At 39.8% G+C, this 13,838-nt stretch overlaps 1 protein-coding gene across 1 annotated transcript in view; it reads right to left on the reverse strand.

Moving 5' to 3' along the window:
• LOC123233568 (piezo-type mechanosensitive ion channel component 2-like) overlaps positions 1-13,838 on the reverse strand; it is a 107,647-nt gene that overhangs the window by 34,930 nt on the left and 58,879 nt on the right. The window contains exons 29-34 of the mRNA XM_044659639.1: positions 9,942-10,025; positions 9,073-9,239; positions 7,219-7,598; positions 5,746-6,012; positions 4,462-4,720; positions 1,102-1,327 (exon numbers count right to left, since the gene is read on the reverse strand). Of these exons, the coding sequence (XP_044515574.1) occupies positions 1,102-1,327; positions 4,462-4,720; positions 5,746-6,012; positions 7,219-7,598; positions 9,073-9,239; positions 9,942-10,025 (1,383 nt within the window). The remainder of the gene's footprint in view (positions 1-1,101; positions 1,328-4,461; positions 4,721-5,745; positions 6,013-7,218; positions 7,599-9,072; positions 9,240-9,941; positions 10,026-13,838) is intronic.

Here is a 13,838-nt window from a genome sequence, read left to right on the forward strand (position 1 = left end):
GAGAGAAAGAGAGAGAGACAGAGAGACAGAGAGAGAGAGAGAGAGAGAGAGAGAGAGAGAGAGAGAGAGAGAGAGAGAGAGAGAGGAAGAAAGAGAGGAAGAGAGAGAGAGAGAAAGAGAATACATCTGTGATTTCATTAATGAAAACTCCCTCTGCAGACGCAGGTCAGAGCTACTCCAGCACTTGTAGTTGTGGTCAGTTAAGGGTCACAAGGCTAGGATGTATCAAAGGCAAGATTTGAACCCAGGACTTCATGGCTTAGAGACCAACTCTGACTCCCAACACTAAACTTACAGGAATGATTAAATAGGAAACCCCCAAGAGAGACAGTAAGGCTTGCTTCCTCTAGGGGTTTAGGGGAATGGGAAGCTTCTGTGGCCTCCTGGGCCCCCTTTGGTAGTGTCCACTTCTTCCCCCAACAGGGAACGCCTCTCATTATGCTTGCTTGCTCTGGCATGGTTTGTAATTCATTCCTCAGGTGCAAAAATCTCTATTTTCTTTTTATGGCCAGAAAAGAAAGAGGGTTCTGAAGGATGTCTGAAGAAGAAAGGGAAAGGGAAAGGAAAAAGGAAAGGTAGAAATTTCTTTGTATTTACTTCCTGTCTTAAACTCAGAACTGTGAGTGTTCATCCCTGGGAAGAAATCTCACTGAAGTGAGCTTTTGGGGAAATTTGGTTTCCTAAGGATTCCTGCCACTAAGCCCAATGGGATGACAGAATACAATTAAAAATTAAAATTAAGAAGTCCAGAACCAAACCTGATTTTAAACTGCCTTTAAGACACACCTACACACCAGTGAAAAATACCAGTGCCTGTGGGCCAGGCAGATATCCCGACCAAGAGTCAGAAATTCAAGGGTATTGAAGTGTCAACCTCCAAGGCCTTTGGGCAAGGCAAACAGCTTCCTCTGTCTTGGCTTTCTCATCTGGAATATGGGGACACTGATTTAAGAGTGCTTAAAATTTTTATTTAATTTAAGATTTAATTTGTAAGAACTGTGAAGTTTAGCTAATTAATTTTTTCCTTCATTAAAAACAAGAAAGATCTAAAAAGCAAGAATTACCAGGAAATGATCAAGTGAATAAAGCTACTTCAAAAAAAAAAAAACACACACAACACATCCTCTTCAAGAATTACCTTCAGTATTGACCTGTGATAGAACAAAGCCAGCAACTGCACAAGGTCATAATGGACATAACCACTCTTCTTTTCGATCCCGACTAGATTTGGCAGAGCGAATGGCTTTTCTCCATGTATACCAGCATAGAGCTTTGTGGTCCAGGGAAAAAATCCAAACTGTGAGAAATATTTAACCACTACTGCTGCCTAAAGAGAGAGAAGGAGAGGGAGAGAACACACAAAACCAGCTGAAAGTACTCATTAAGTATAAAATTAGTCTTTCTTAGACCAGAGATTTCCCTAAGGGGGATTATCTGTAGAAATAAGAGTGAGAGAAAAAAAAGTAGCACATTATGCCAGAAACTCTGGATACCACTGACTGACAGTGCTGAAGCCCATCTAGGAGAAGGAAGTGACCCTGGGCATATTTCTTCCTCTCTTGGGGCCTCAGGGTCATCATCTGTAAAATGGTCAGGTTGAACTAGATAAACTCTAAGAACCCTTCCACCTCTAAATCCAAAATCCAATGATTTTGTTCAACCTTTTAAAATTCCTTTGGGATAGTTATTCTGTTCTTTTTATGTGTGTGATTTGGACTAGATGTTGAGGTTCCTTTCAACTCTAAAGTCTGTGCTTCTAAATTTTTTCTAGTATTTATTACCTGTTAATTTTTTTTTTTAATCCTGGGACTCCATTCTAGGAGCATAGGGCCACAACCAGTAGGCAATGGGTCACACAATCGCTCAGGGTCACCCAGCTGGGAAGTGTCTGAGCCCGAATTTGAACCTAGGACCTTTCGTCTCTAGGCCTGGCTCTCAATCCACTGAGCTAGCCCAGCTGCCCCTACTTTAGGTTGCAGTTTCTTTAGCAGATGTAGTTTTTACAGGGTGGGGTTGCTAGCCCCACACCCAACCCTCCTCCTTTTTCATCCGGGCTAGGGACCGTCCTTGGCCCAGGAGTGGTAAGGGTGGGCAGTAGGGGTCAAGTGACTTGCCCAAGGTCACACAGCTGGAAGTGTCCGAGGCCGGACTTGAACCTAGGACCTCCAGTCTCTAGGCCTGGCTCTCACTCCACTGAGCCACCCAGCTGCCCCATTACCTGTTAATAGGTTTGTCATACTTCCCAAATAGTAGCCAAATTCCAACATTTTCTCAGCCCACTATTCCACAACTAAAGCATTCCTTGTGGTTGTTATCCTAAAGAACTATCCTCTTTTTATACTGAAAATGCTTTTAAGGTAGCTTTGTTACCCAAAACACAACCCTTGGTATTTGGTGTTGTTTGCTTGTGTCCAACGCTTTGCTGTTGTTCACTTGTGTCCCACTCTCCATTGACCCCATTCGAGATTTTCTTCACAAAGATACTGGAGTGGTGTTCCATTTCCTTCTCCAGTTTACTTGACAGATGAGGAAACTGAGGCAAACAAGATCAAGTGACTTGACCAGAGTCAAAACAGGTATTACGTGTCTGAGGTCAGATTTGAACTCAGGTCTTCCTGACTCCAGGTCCAGTACCATCTAGCTATCCCAATGTGCGTCTACCCCTGGACACCACCTTACATATTCAAACAGCCAAATCGTAGTATTCATCTTGCTCTACCTGGAATCTCACCTCTCATTTCTGCCTGTGAAATTTGAAATCTGCCCCATCCTTCAAGATCCAGCTCAAATGTTACCTTGTCCTTGTCTTTGAAGTCTTTACTGGTCTTCCCCAAGACAGAAATGGCTTCTCTGATGTCTGACCTCCTATTTTACATTTATGGTAATTATTCTATTCAATCTTGTTTTCTATTTACTTCTATACTTAGATTATCTCTCCTACTATACTCTGAGTTCCTCTAGGGACTGAGTCATTCATCTTCTATCCTCTTGCTTTGGGAGCTCCAAAGATGCTTCTTTCAGCTTAAGGGATACCACAGCTAATCAATAACCATAGGAAAAAAATGTTCTAAATCACTCTTGATTGGAAAAATGCAAATTAAAACAAAGTTGAGGTACTACCTCACACCTATCAGATTGGCCAATATAACACAAAGGAAAGTGATCAATGTTGGAGGGGATGTGGCAAAACTGGGGCACTAATGCATTATTGGTGGAGGTGTAAACTGATCCAACCATTCTGGAGGGCAATTTGGAACTATACCCAAAGAGCTATAAAACTGTGAATACCTTTGATTCTGTAATGTCATACTATTGGATCTGTATCCCAAAGAAATACTAAAAAAGAGAAAAGCGTCTACTTGCACAAAAATATTTATTGCAGCTCTTTTTTATGGTAGTAAAGAATTGGAAATTGAGGGGATGTCCATAAGTTGGGGAATGGCTGAACAAATTGTGGTACATGTTGGTGACAGAATACTATTGTGCCTTAAAAATGTTAAGCAAGATGATTTCAGAAAAACCTGGGAAGATCTGCATGAACTGATGCAGAGTAAAATAAGAACAAGCAGAACATTGTACACAGTTACAGCAATATTGGATGATGATCAACTCAAAACAATGCAGTGATCTGGGACAATTCTGAAAGACTTATGATGGGGATTGCTATCCACCTCCAGGAAAGAGCTGTGGAGTTGGATGGATGCAGATCAAAGCATACTATCTTTTACATCAATATATTAACAGTTTTATTTGGTGGGGTTTGGTCATGTATGACTTTGCTCTTACAACAGTGACCAATATGGAAATATTTTGCATGATAATAAAAACAAAAATTTTAAAAATAGTGAAGTATATTCAGCAATATTGTGAAGTAAAAAGTTTTATACTATTAACAACATAAAAATATGTGAAACCAAAAAAAATCATGGAGGAATGATGACATCCTTTTAAGAACAAGTTTCTGATGCTAATCCTATCATTGCATTTCTTTGAAGGAACTTCAGCTAATTATTAAATTGTAAGCCCATGCTGGAAGGAATTGTAACCTGACTAAACTATTTCCCATAGTACTTTCCCCACAATACTCTCTACAAGAAGTGGCAAATAATAAATATTTGCTGATTTTTATTGCAAAAAAAGCATGCCACAGCTAAAAAGGATTTTTAAATTTTATACAATTTTTAATGGGAAACTGGCTGAGTGGATATAGTATGGACCCTGGAGTTAGAGACAATTTCTTGAGTTCAAATCTGACCTCAGACACTTATTAGCTATCTGACCCTGGGCAAGTCACTTCACTCTATTCTGCCTCAGTTTCCTCATCTGTCAAATGAGCTGCAGAAGTAAATGGCAAATCACTCCAGTATCTTTGCCAAGAAAACCCCAAATAGGGTCATGAAGACTCAGACATGACTGAAAGAACTGGACAACACAATATCAACATGTGATCTTCGGTCCTACCTCTGTGTAAAAGATGGCAGCCATCCAGAAACGTTTAGGAGGCCTCGGAACAGAGAGCATAGCCCATAAGAAGCACAGAATGGGGAGCACCAATGTCAGAATGGAAGCTGAGACCATGTGGTTTAGAATGATGATGAAGTAACAGAGCATTTCAGACTTGGACTCAATCAGCCCATATAGCTCCAAAATGAGCTTCACCAGTTGAGGGAGGCTCCTAAAGAACTTGTCTGACTCCTCCAGCTCAGGGTCATGAAACATCCTGAAAGGAAAAACCAATCCAGTTGGAACAAACGAAAGACATCCCTAGGTAGTTGCTTGAGAAGAGATGCAGGGTAGTGGAGAGAGCAGAAGACTCAGGTTTGAATTCTACCTCCAACATTTACTATGTGATCTTGGCCAAGTGGTCCTACTCTTCCAAACTACATCTGTGAAATATGAACAATAATGCTTCCATTATCTACCTCTTGGAGATGTTGTAAGGAAGTCTGTAAAACCTCTTCTCCTTACTATATACATAACCTTGGATAAGGCATTTCTCCTTGTCTGTAAAATAAAGATGTTTAACCTCAGGATCTGGGAAATCCCTTTCCATTCTAATGATAAATAGTTACAGAGATGCAGATAGGCCTGTTTAAGAAGACCTTTAATCTAAAAATCTTTTTAAAAAGGAAATCTAATAACCAGAAGGTCATTATCCATTTAATAAAAGTATCCCTTTTCCTTTAAATAAAGTTCTTCTTGGAGTATTTAAAATATTTAATTTACAAAAACTCTATTTGCTCAAAATTTTTGTGGTACATATTTTCAAATAAATGATTATTTGAGAAGCAGCATGGCATCACAGATAGAAGACTGGCCTTAGAGCCTGGATACTGAGTTTGAATCTTTTCTCTGACATATGTTCACATAAGTGACCTTGGATAAATCACTCAACCCTTCATAGCTCTGAAGGTAGAGGGAGTTTCCTCACTGAAAGTTCTCCGAACCAAAGAAATCAAAGGTCCAGGCTCCATTACTAATTTCTTCCAAAGACTCACTTGCCTCTAGCTACCTGGGGCATATAGCTTATCTCTAACTCAAGTAGAGCTATTGAGTGATTTTCACTCCCCTCACTGAATAAGAGCAGCCAACCTCATTTAGTAAGGGAGAGAGAGAGGGATAGAGAGAGGGAGGAAGGAAGGAAAGAAGGAAGGAAGGAAGGAAGGAAGGAAGGAAGGAAGGAAGGGAGGAAGAAGAAGGAAAGAAGGGAGGGAGAGAGGGAGGAAGGGAGGGAGGAAATCTTGCCTTTCAAGGAGTAAATCTTCAGCTGTCAATAATGGGAAAGATGTTTTTCTTCTGGACCTAGTAGCCTCTTTCTTCCTCTGACTTGGTAAGGAAGTAATCAAGTCTTTGGTTTCTAATAAGGAGCTTCTTCGTTGAGCTTGCACAGAGCTGCTGTCGGGTGTACTGGCTTCTTGACAGACAGGTCCTGAGTCTATCTTGCCCTCATCTTCCTCATCTAGGTTTTTCTCATCATCACTTGCATAGTCATCATCCATCTTTGAGAGTTTCCTAGGTCCCCCAAATGTCACCAACAAAACAGAACACAAAGTACCAAAGCTTTTGAAAACAAATACATTAAATTCACATGAGACAAATTTTAAGCATCAAGAAAACTCCATTAAGGATTTGCAATCATTTGGATGGAGCTGAACTGAGATTTATATTTATCCTATCTATGAAGAAAGAATTCATTGAACAAAGTGTTAGTATAAAAATTCAGGGCATGAATTGACTCATTCAGAAGGACAAGGGTTCTCTGGTAATTCATTTTCATTTACACAATTTATTTATAAACCATTCTTTTCTGTTCTGTAAAGCAAGCCTCCCAAGAATCTTTAGCAGACAAGTCTTTGTTAAGTCTGATCTACTTTGCTCAAAGTACTTGGCATGTAAGCATTTACGGAATGCATGCTTATTGATTGATTACTTTAGGAGGAAAATTGATGGGCTTGAAGTCAGAACATTATGAGACCTTGGTCAAGTCATATATTTCCTTGGAACCTCAGTTCCTTCGGAGCTAAAAGAATGGGTTAAAAGGTAACTGTCTTTAAGGACCTTTTTAGGTCTGATATTCTATGACAAGCTATGAAGTATTTTCTAGAATTTTCTTATTAATAAATTGCCTTCTGATCATTTGGCTCATTTAAATCTTATAGGAAAAACCACTAGGTCAAAATGAACTTGGATTATCTGTGATGTTGTTTTTTTAAACTAGGTAGCAGGTTACAGTGTAATTGGAAATGACAACAAGAAAATGTAATTATAATAACTAAACTTGGTCCCAGAGAAGAGGTGAGAAAATGCATTTCCCCTCCCTTCTTTATATAGAAGCAGGACTATGGTTGTAGAATACTGTATGTGCTATCTAGCTTGGTAGAGGCCTGGGTTAGTTTTGTTGAACTGATTCTCTCCCCTCTTTCTTTTTTATTCTTCATTATATGAAATGGCTTTTTGGGAAGAGGAGGGCAAAGTAAATATTCAGAAATGAAAGCAACATAAAAACAAGCGATCAATCTTATACAATTAAGTTGCAGGGTAATTAGGGTAAGTTATTTTTGTGCTCATTGGGGCCAATATTTTTTGGCTCAGCGTTTAATGTGATGATATCAGCAAAAGGCTGCTTTGAATATGACTTTTTAAAATTCTGATTCCCACTGTTTGCATAGCAAAATTTTGACCTTAATAGACCCTAAGCTTTCATCAAGTCCTTTTCACCTGGGTGCCATGGTGTCCTCAAGAGACTGTGGCTCTTCTCGAGTTGGTGGATGGCCCAGTGATGATGGCAGGTCCTCAAGGTCATTCTTGGCAGAGTCCTTCCACTCTCCAGCCTGCAACTGAAACTCCTTTCTGGGGGAGTGCTGACTTGAGGTGTCTTTATGCCTACATGGATCCCCTGGAAGAATCACCTCCTCTTCTGACTTGTCTGGTAACTGTGCATTGTCCCTCTGTAATTGCTGGTGCTCAGGTAACCCAGCATTTCCCTGATCTTCTGCTCCTGGCTTTCTTTCCTTTATTTCGACAGGTGTGGTTTTCTGTTTCTCCTGAAGCTTTAAGTGGTAGAATCTCAAAATGTCCTCTTTGGTGGTCTTGTCTCCCTACAATGATATTTTACATTCTCATTTTTCAAATAGAATGTGGTGCTTGGGCTCCCCAAATAGGAACTAGACATATCATTTCCCACCTCTATGAATTCCCAAAGGCTATCTCCTATGTCATGAAGGTACCAATTCCTCAACTTCACCCTTCAGAATTGTTATTGTCTTTTAGGGTTAACTAGATGTCGACTGTAGAACAACAACTACAATGAGCAGTAGCTAAAATGTATGTAGTCGGGGACAGCTGGGTAGCTCAGTGGATTGAGAGTCAGGCCTAGAGATGGGAGGTCCTAGGTTCAAAACTGACCTCAGACACTTCCCAGCTGTGTGATCCTGGGCAAGTCACTTGACTCCCATTGCCCACCCTTACCACTCTTCCACCTATGAGCCAATACACAGAAGTTAAGGGTTTAAAAAAAATAAAATAAAATGTATGTAGCCCTTTAAGGTTTGAAAAGGGACTAATGTATTATCTTTGAATCTCATATCTGTGAGGTAGATGCCATATTGTCCCTGTTTTTCAAATGAAGAAATTGTGGCAGGGGAAGGTTAAGTGACTTGTCCAGGGTCACACAGCTAGTAAGGATCTAAGCCAGGATATGACTCCAAATTTCGTGCCTATCAACTATAGTGCCTTGTTGCCACACATAACCTTCTCTGATTTTCCCAACCAAACATAGGCTCTCCTTCCTTTAATGTCCTAGGGTTCTTTGTCTGGATCTCTCTTTTTAACTCCATCACTCTCTACCTTGCATTATTATATTTATCTGAATCTATGTCATTGCTCCTTCTACCCCAATAGACTCTAAGTTCTTTGCGGGAAGGGACTCGTTTAACTAGAGTGAGGTGGTTGAAAGGGAACTGGATATCTGGTCAAAAGATCTGGCCTCTAATCTTAGCTTTGCTGCTTACTCCTTACAAGACCACAGGCAAGTAACTGAAACTTCTGGGCTTCGTTATCCTCTTCTATAAAATAAGATGGTTGAACTAGATGACTTATATAAGCTTCCTTTGAGCTCTAGATCTATAATTTTACATTTCACTTTTGACTTTGTGTCCCTAGCACTGAACGCAGTGACTTTCATTACTAGATATTTAATGATTTTTAATCAAGCCCTCTAAACAGTCCTATATATCTTAGAGGTCCAAACAATTCACTTTGCAGTGGGGGCATTCCCTTCCCTGAAGAAAGGATGCTTTAAGCTAAGTTCATCAAGTGAACACCTCTCTGTTCTCTCCAGGACTTCTCTGAGGTTGCTGGTTGCACTTGGCAGGAAGAAGAATAGTTTTTGGTAAGCCTTTGATCTGAGCATGTAGAAGTCTGTGCATGGGGAGGAGCGGCAATGACCCTGGTGAGGAGCTCACACAGGACATAAATCATTAGCCAGACTGTGCCCTGATGTGGCTGAGCTGAATGATTCAAAGAACTTGACATCATTCAAGGGTGGCTTCTTTGAAGCCCCACGGCCCTTACCTTAGAGAGCCCTCTCAGCAGCATGCACCGCTCCATCCTCAACACAGTGCTTATGTCCCAGCTCTCTTTGTACAGGGAGTGCACTGCTGCTATGGTGTCCTGCAGCAGCACTTTCCCAAAGACCCACGAAAATTTGACCATATTGATTATTCTGTGCATTAGAATTTCTGTGAAGGAGAAGAGAAAACCAAGCCAGAAGAACAAATCAAACCTCCAAATATTTATGTTACAAAGACCCCATTCTATGTATTTCATTGACTTTCCATACTGAGAGTCAAAACAAAATTGAACATTGCCCAGCTAATTTGAGGGGAAAACCTCCTAGGGTACCAACACATATTATTTCCAGTATGAACTTCATGAGACAGGAAAACTAGGTCTTTTCTAAATTTTGTGTTTCTCCCTGTTCTGAACATAGAGCTCTGTACGAAGTAAGTGCTTAATAAGTGTTCCTTGAATTGAATAAATTCTCATCACTTAGACAAAATCATCAGAAGTTTCTCAGACCCAAACTGGTTCTGTTAAAAAAAAATTTTTTTTAAACCCTTACTTTCTGACTTAGAAGCAATTATAAGTCGGAAGAGTGGTAAGGGGTGGGCCGTTGGGATTAAGTGACTTGCTCAGGGACACACTGCTAGGAAGTGTCTGAGGCCAGATTTGAACTCAGGGCCTCCAAACTCCAAGCCTGGGGCTCTATCCACTGTGCTACCTAGCTGACCCTTTAAAATGTATTTTAAGCAGACCCAGAGTGGACCCTGGACAAAATGGTAGAGCAAGAATGTTCATCATTGATATCTACCCGTCTGTTAAAGTTCCTTTTGTCTCTTTATGTGGCCAACTTCAATACCTTAGACAGATATCCAGTGTACCTGGTTCATGTAAGCTGTCATCTTCTTTCTCTAAGACATCAGCATCAACATCTTCACAGTGCTCCATATTTCTGTCCTTTGACCCTACAGAAAGATAGACATCACTTGGAAGTGACTGTTTTATTCTTTATTATCAAAGAATGGCATTCCAATATGAGGAGTATATTTATGTTGGGGAGTTGGGCCATGGAGTGTTGCCAGTAGCTGAGAAATGATTCTCCATTCTAGATGAATATAGCATTTTTGGAATTACGCTAGGAACCTGGCACCCCGTTCCCTGATTCTGTTTCAGACCACGTAAAGAGGAAAACCTTTCAAATTCTTACATTTATTTATCGCTTGTTCTAAAGTGCTTGTCTCTAATGGATACTTTGAGAGGTAAAGATCTGACTTATTAAAAAACCACACACTTCACAATTTCTAAAGTTTTCAAGAGGTAAGAAAACACAACTCCTTCCTTTCTTAGCTGCAGTGAAGGCTGAGTTTGGAACACTGGATCTACTCTCAGATGTGGTTGACCTCTTGGTTAGCTTTGCTGAATTGCTTTGTTTTCCTATTTCTCCTTTATAAGGGGTGACTCCAGGTAGGGCTGGGGAAGGATGTATTTTAAAATGAAGGTGATATAAAAATAAATATCAATAATATTTTTAAAATATTTCTAAGATCCCTTCAGGACTATAATTCTCCGATACCTTTTGTAATCCAAAGCTATAGCTATGATGTTAGACAGATTTGTAAACTCCAGATACCCCTGAAAATGTCTCAGATGAGCAAGCTATCCTTTAGAAAAGCTCCAGACTCTATCATGGATACCCACATAATCATAATCTCTCTTCCCTTGCCCTTATAAAATAAACCTTGGCATTACTACATAAGCATGACGCAATCCTTTCTGGAGCCCTCTCTCTTAATGCAAATTCACAAATTAAAAATGCCAACTGGGTAATTTCAATTGTTCTTCTTAGACCAGTGATTTATCAAAGCTAGCACGCAGCTCTCTGCTCTGTTTTGGAATGGCTGGATACCTCTTTCACAATGTTGCTCTCTTTCCTGCTTCTTTTCTTCTCTCCTGAATGTAATTTCATCTTGCTTCCACAGTCTGAGAGCTGATGTGGAATTATTTGCCCAGGCATCATAAGCGAGCTACAGAGGCAGAGAGGGAGAGAGGGGTAAGGAGGTGGGGAGGGGAGAGAGAGAGAGAGACAGAGAGAGACAGAGAGAGACAGAGAGAGAGAGAGAGAGAGAGAGAGAGAGAGACAGAGAGACAGAGAGACAGAGAGACAGAGAGAGAGACAGAGACAGAGAGACAGAGAGAGAGAGAGAGATAGAGAGAGAGACAGAGAGAGAGAGACAGAGAGAGACAGAGAGAGACAGAGAGAGAGAGAGAATAAATCCTCACTCTTTTCTCTCTTTGGCAGTTTCAGCCAACATCAATCTCATCTATATTTTGTTATAAGCCATAAAATTTAATCAGAAACCTCTCTAACTATATGGTCTGGTTGTCAAGTCTTAAGTAATTTGAAGCAGACAAATTGAAAATAATAAAGTGAGATGGAAAATCAATGTCATATTTGTTCCAAGTAATTTCCTCTTAGAAGAGAAATTATCTTAAGAAGCAGGTCCTGAATTTTAAAATATTTCCACATCCTATCCAAATATTTGGAAACCATAGTAAACTAAAGATAAAATTCCCTGGGTGATCTTGTGACTTGTTCCAAAGAAAATCGAGAAATATTCATTATAAAAGCTGAGAAAAATGAATGTGCCCCCTATACTGACTGTCCAATGAACAAGAGGCAACGTGGTAGAGTGAAAGGAATGCTAGATCTGGAGTTAGAACTGGGTTCAAATCCCAACTCTGTTGATTATTTCTCATTGTTGCCTTGAAAAAATGACTTAAGAACTTTTCTCAAGGGTTCACTTCCCTCCTTTGAAAGAATGATGGAGTTGAACTAGATGGACTCTAAGACCTCTTCGTGACTTTATGAACTTGGAAGGAGGCATATCAATAATTGCTCCCTACAGCTTAAAGGCAAGAGTAAATGAAATGAACTATTGGTTCCTTCAAACAATGTAAGACTTTTTAATGTCACTGAAGATGAAGAAGAGAATATCTAGGAGTAGATCATAATTGATAATGCCAAAAATTTGGATCAACTAGGTGACTTAGTAGAGAGAGTGCCAGGCCTGAAATCAGAGGGACCTGGGTTCAAATCTGGCCTCAGACACTCCTTATCTGTGTGACCCTGAGTAAGTCATATTAAATTTAAACCCAATTTAAATCCAGTTACTCTACCCTTGCCACTCTTCTCCCTTGGAACTAATACTTGTTATCAATTGTAAGGCAGAAGGGAAGGGTTAAAAATGCTTATTGCTTAACTAAGTATAAAGAGGATGAAGACAGAGAAATGGTCACTGGATATGAGAAGTGAGGGTTAGTAGTGAATGTAGAGAAAGCCATATAAATTAGGAATGGAAGGCAAATTATGTGAAGTCAAGAAATGAGAGATGGCAGATGAAGCATCAACGTTGGATGGCTCTCTTGAGAATTTTGAGAGATCAAACAAGAATTTGAGGGGAGTAGTGGGTTGAGGTGAGACTTCTTTTTTTCAAATGGATAAGGATTCACATTTTTATAGTACTTTAAGATTTATGGGGCACTTCTCTCCATAGCCTTGAGAAATAGGTAGTACAAGTGTTATCCACATTTCATGGATCAAGTTCCTGTGGCCTAGAAAAGTAGAATGTCTCGATCCTATGACTGGTAGGCATCATGGCCAACACTTGAGCAGACATGCTCCTTATACCAGGTCTAGAGCTTAGTGCATGACGCCCTGATGAGTCTCACTTCCTTTTCCTGTAGAGGAGACCAGAGCATATTTGTGCCTTAGTCCCTCCTTTATTTTGCAGAGATTAATGCAATCCACAATTTCTGTGATAAAGGGCAAATAGTTTATACTGAGAGGAAAGGACCAATGACCTCCTTTGATGAAAAACTAGGATTTCTTCCCAATTGTACCATGTTTTCCAAACATCTAGTAGGCTGTCTCAGGCTGAAAAGGCATATTCCAATTTCATGCCCTGATTATGAATAAACACACACAAAGATCAAGAATTATGGGCCTCTTAAATAACAGTTGTTCTCTTCATATTTAGAAATTCCCCCAACTTATCCAAATAAATACATAATGAAAGTTTGTCACAATGAGCATGCTGTACTGAATTTAACTCATGGTCCCATTACACACAATTATATATATATATATATACACTGAGGCCACCTGGTATAGTACAAAGGCCCCTGCATTTTTAAAGCAATGATTACATTTGGATTATTCAGGGCCATCACCCAACAAAGATACCTGGAAGGCAGTTTTAGGCTTTGGAAATTCTTCTTTCTTTTTTTCTTCATTTACATCTTCTTCCTCTTCACTGTCAGTCTCAAAGAGCCTATAATTTCCATCCTGAATCACTTAAAACAATTCCACAGAACAAAAGAAAATATAGCTTTGTCTCTTTGTACATATCCCAGGAAAGTTTATAACAAAAGTCAAGTACTACCAGAAATCTGTTATGTTAGTGATATTACAAGGCATTTCATTATCATGATGCTAACCCCCTCTAGACCCAGCCTGAAGTCTCAGTTTTCCTCATCTAGATTGAGCTCAATTGTTGCTAGTGCATTGAATTAGTCCCTGGGCAGGGTGTGTGTGAGAGCAGGGCTTTTCTTTGTCATCTGTCTTCACAAATAGCTTGTTATCTAAAGCATGGAAAGTCTCCATTCCTTGCCCTTTTCTTGGGACAATCAGATCGAGGATATTATATTAGTCCTACGTAATATTCCATTATGCTCATTAGAACTCAGTCAACTTACTAGAAGGATGCTTCACCCAAGGT

Source organism: Gracilinanus agilis, chromosome 2, assembly GCF_016433145.1.
Source record: "Gracilinanus agilis isolate LMUSP501 chromosome 2, AgileGrace, whole genome shotgun sequence".
NCBI lineage: Eukaryota > Metazoa > Chordata > Mammalia > Didelphimorphia > Didelphidae > Gracilinanus > Gracilinanus agilis.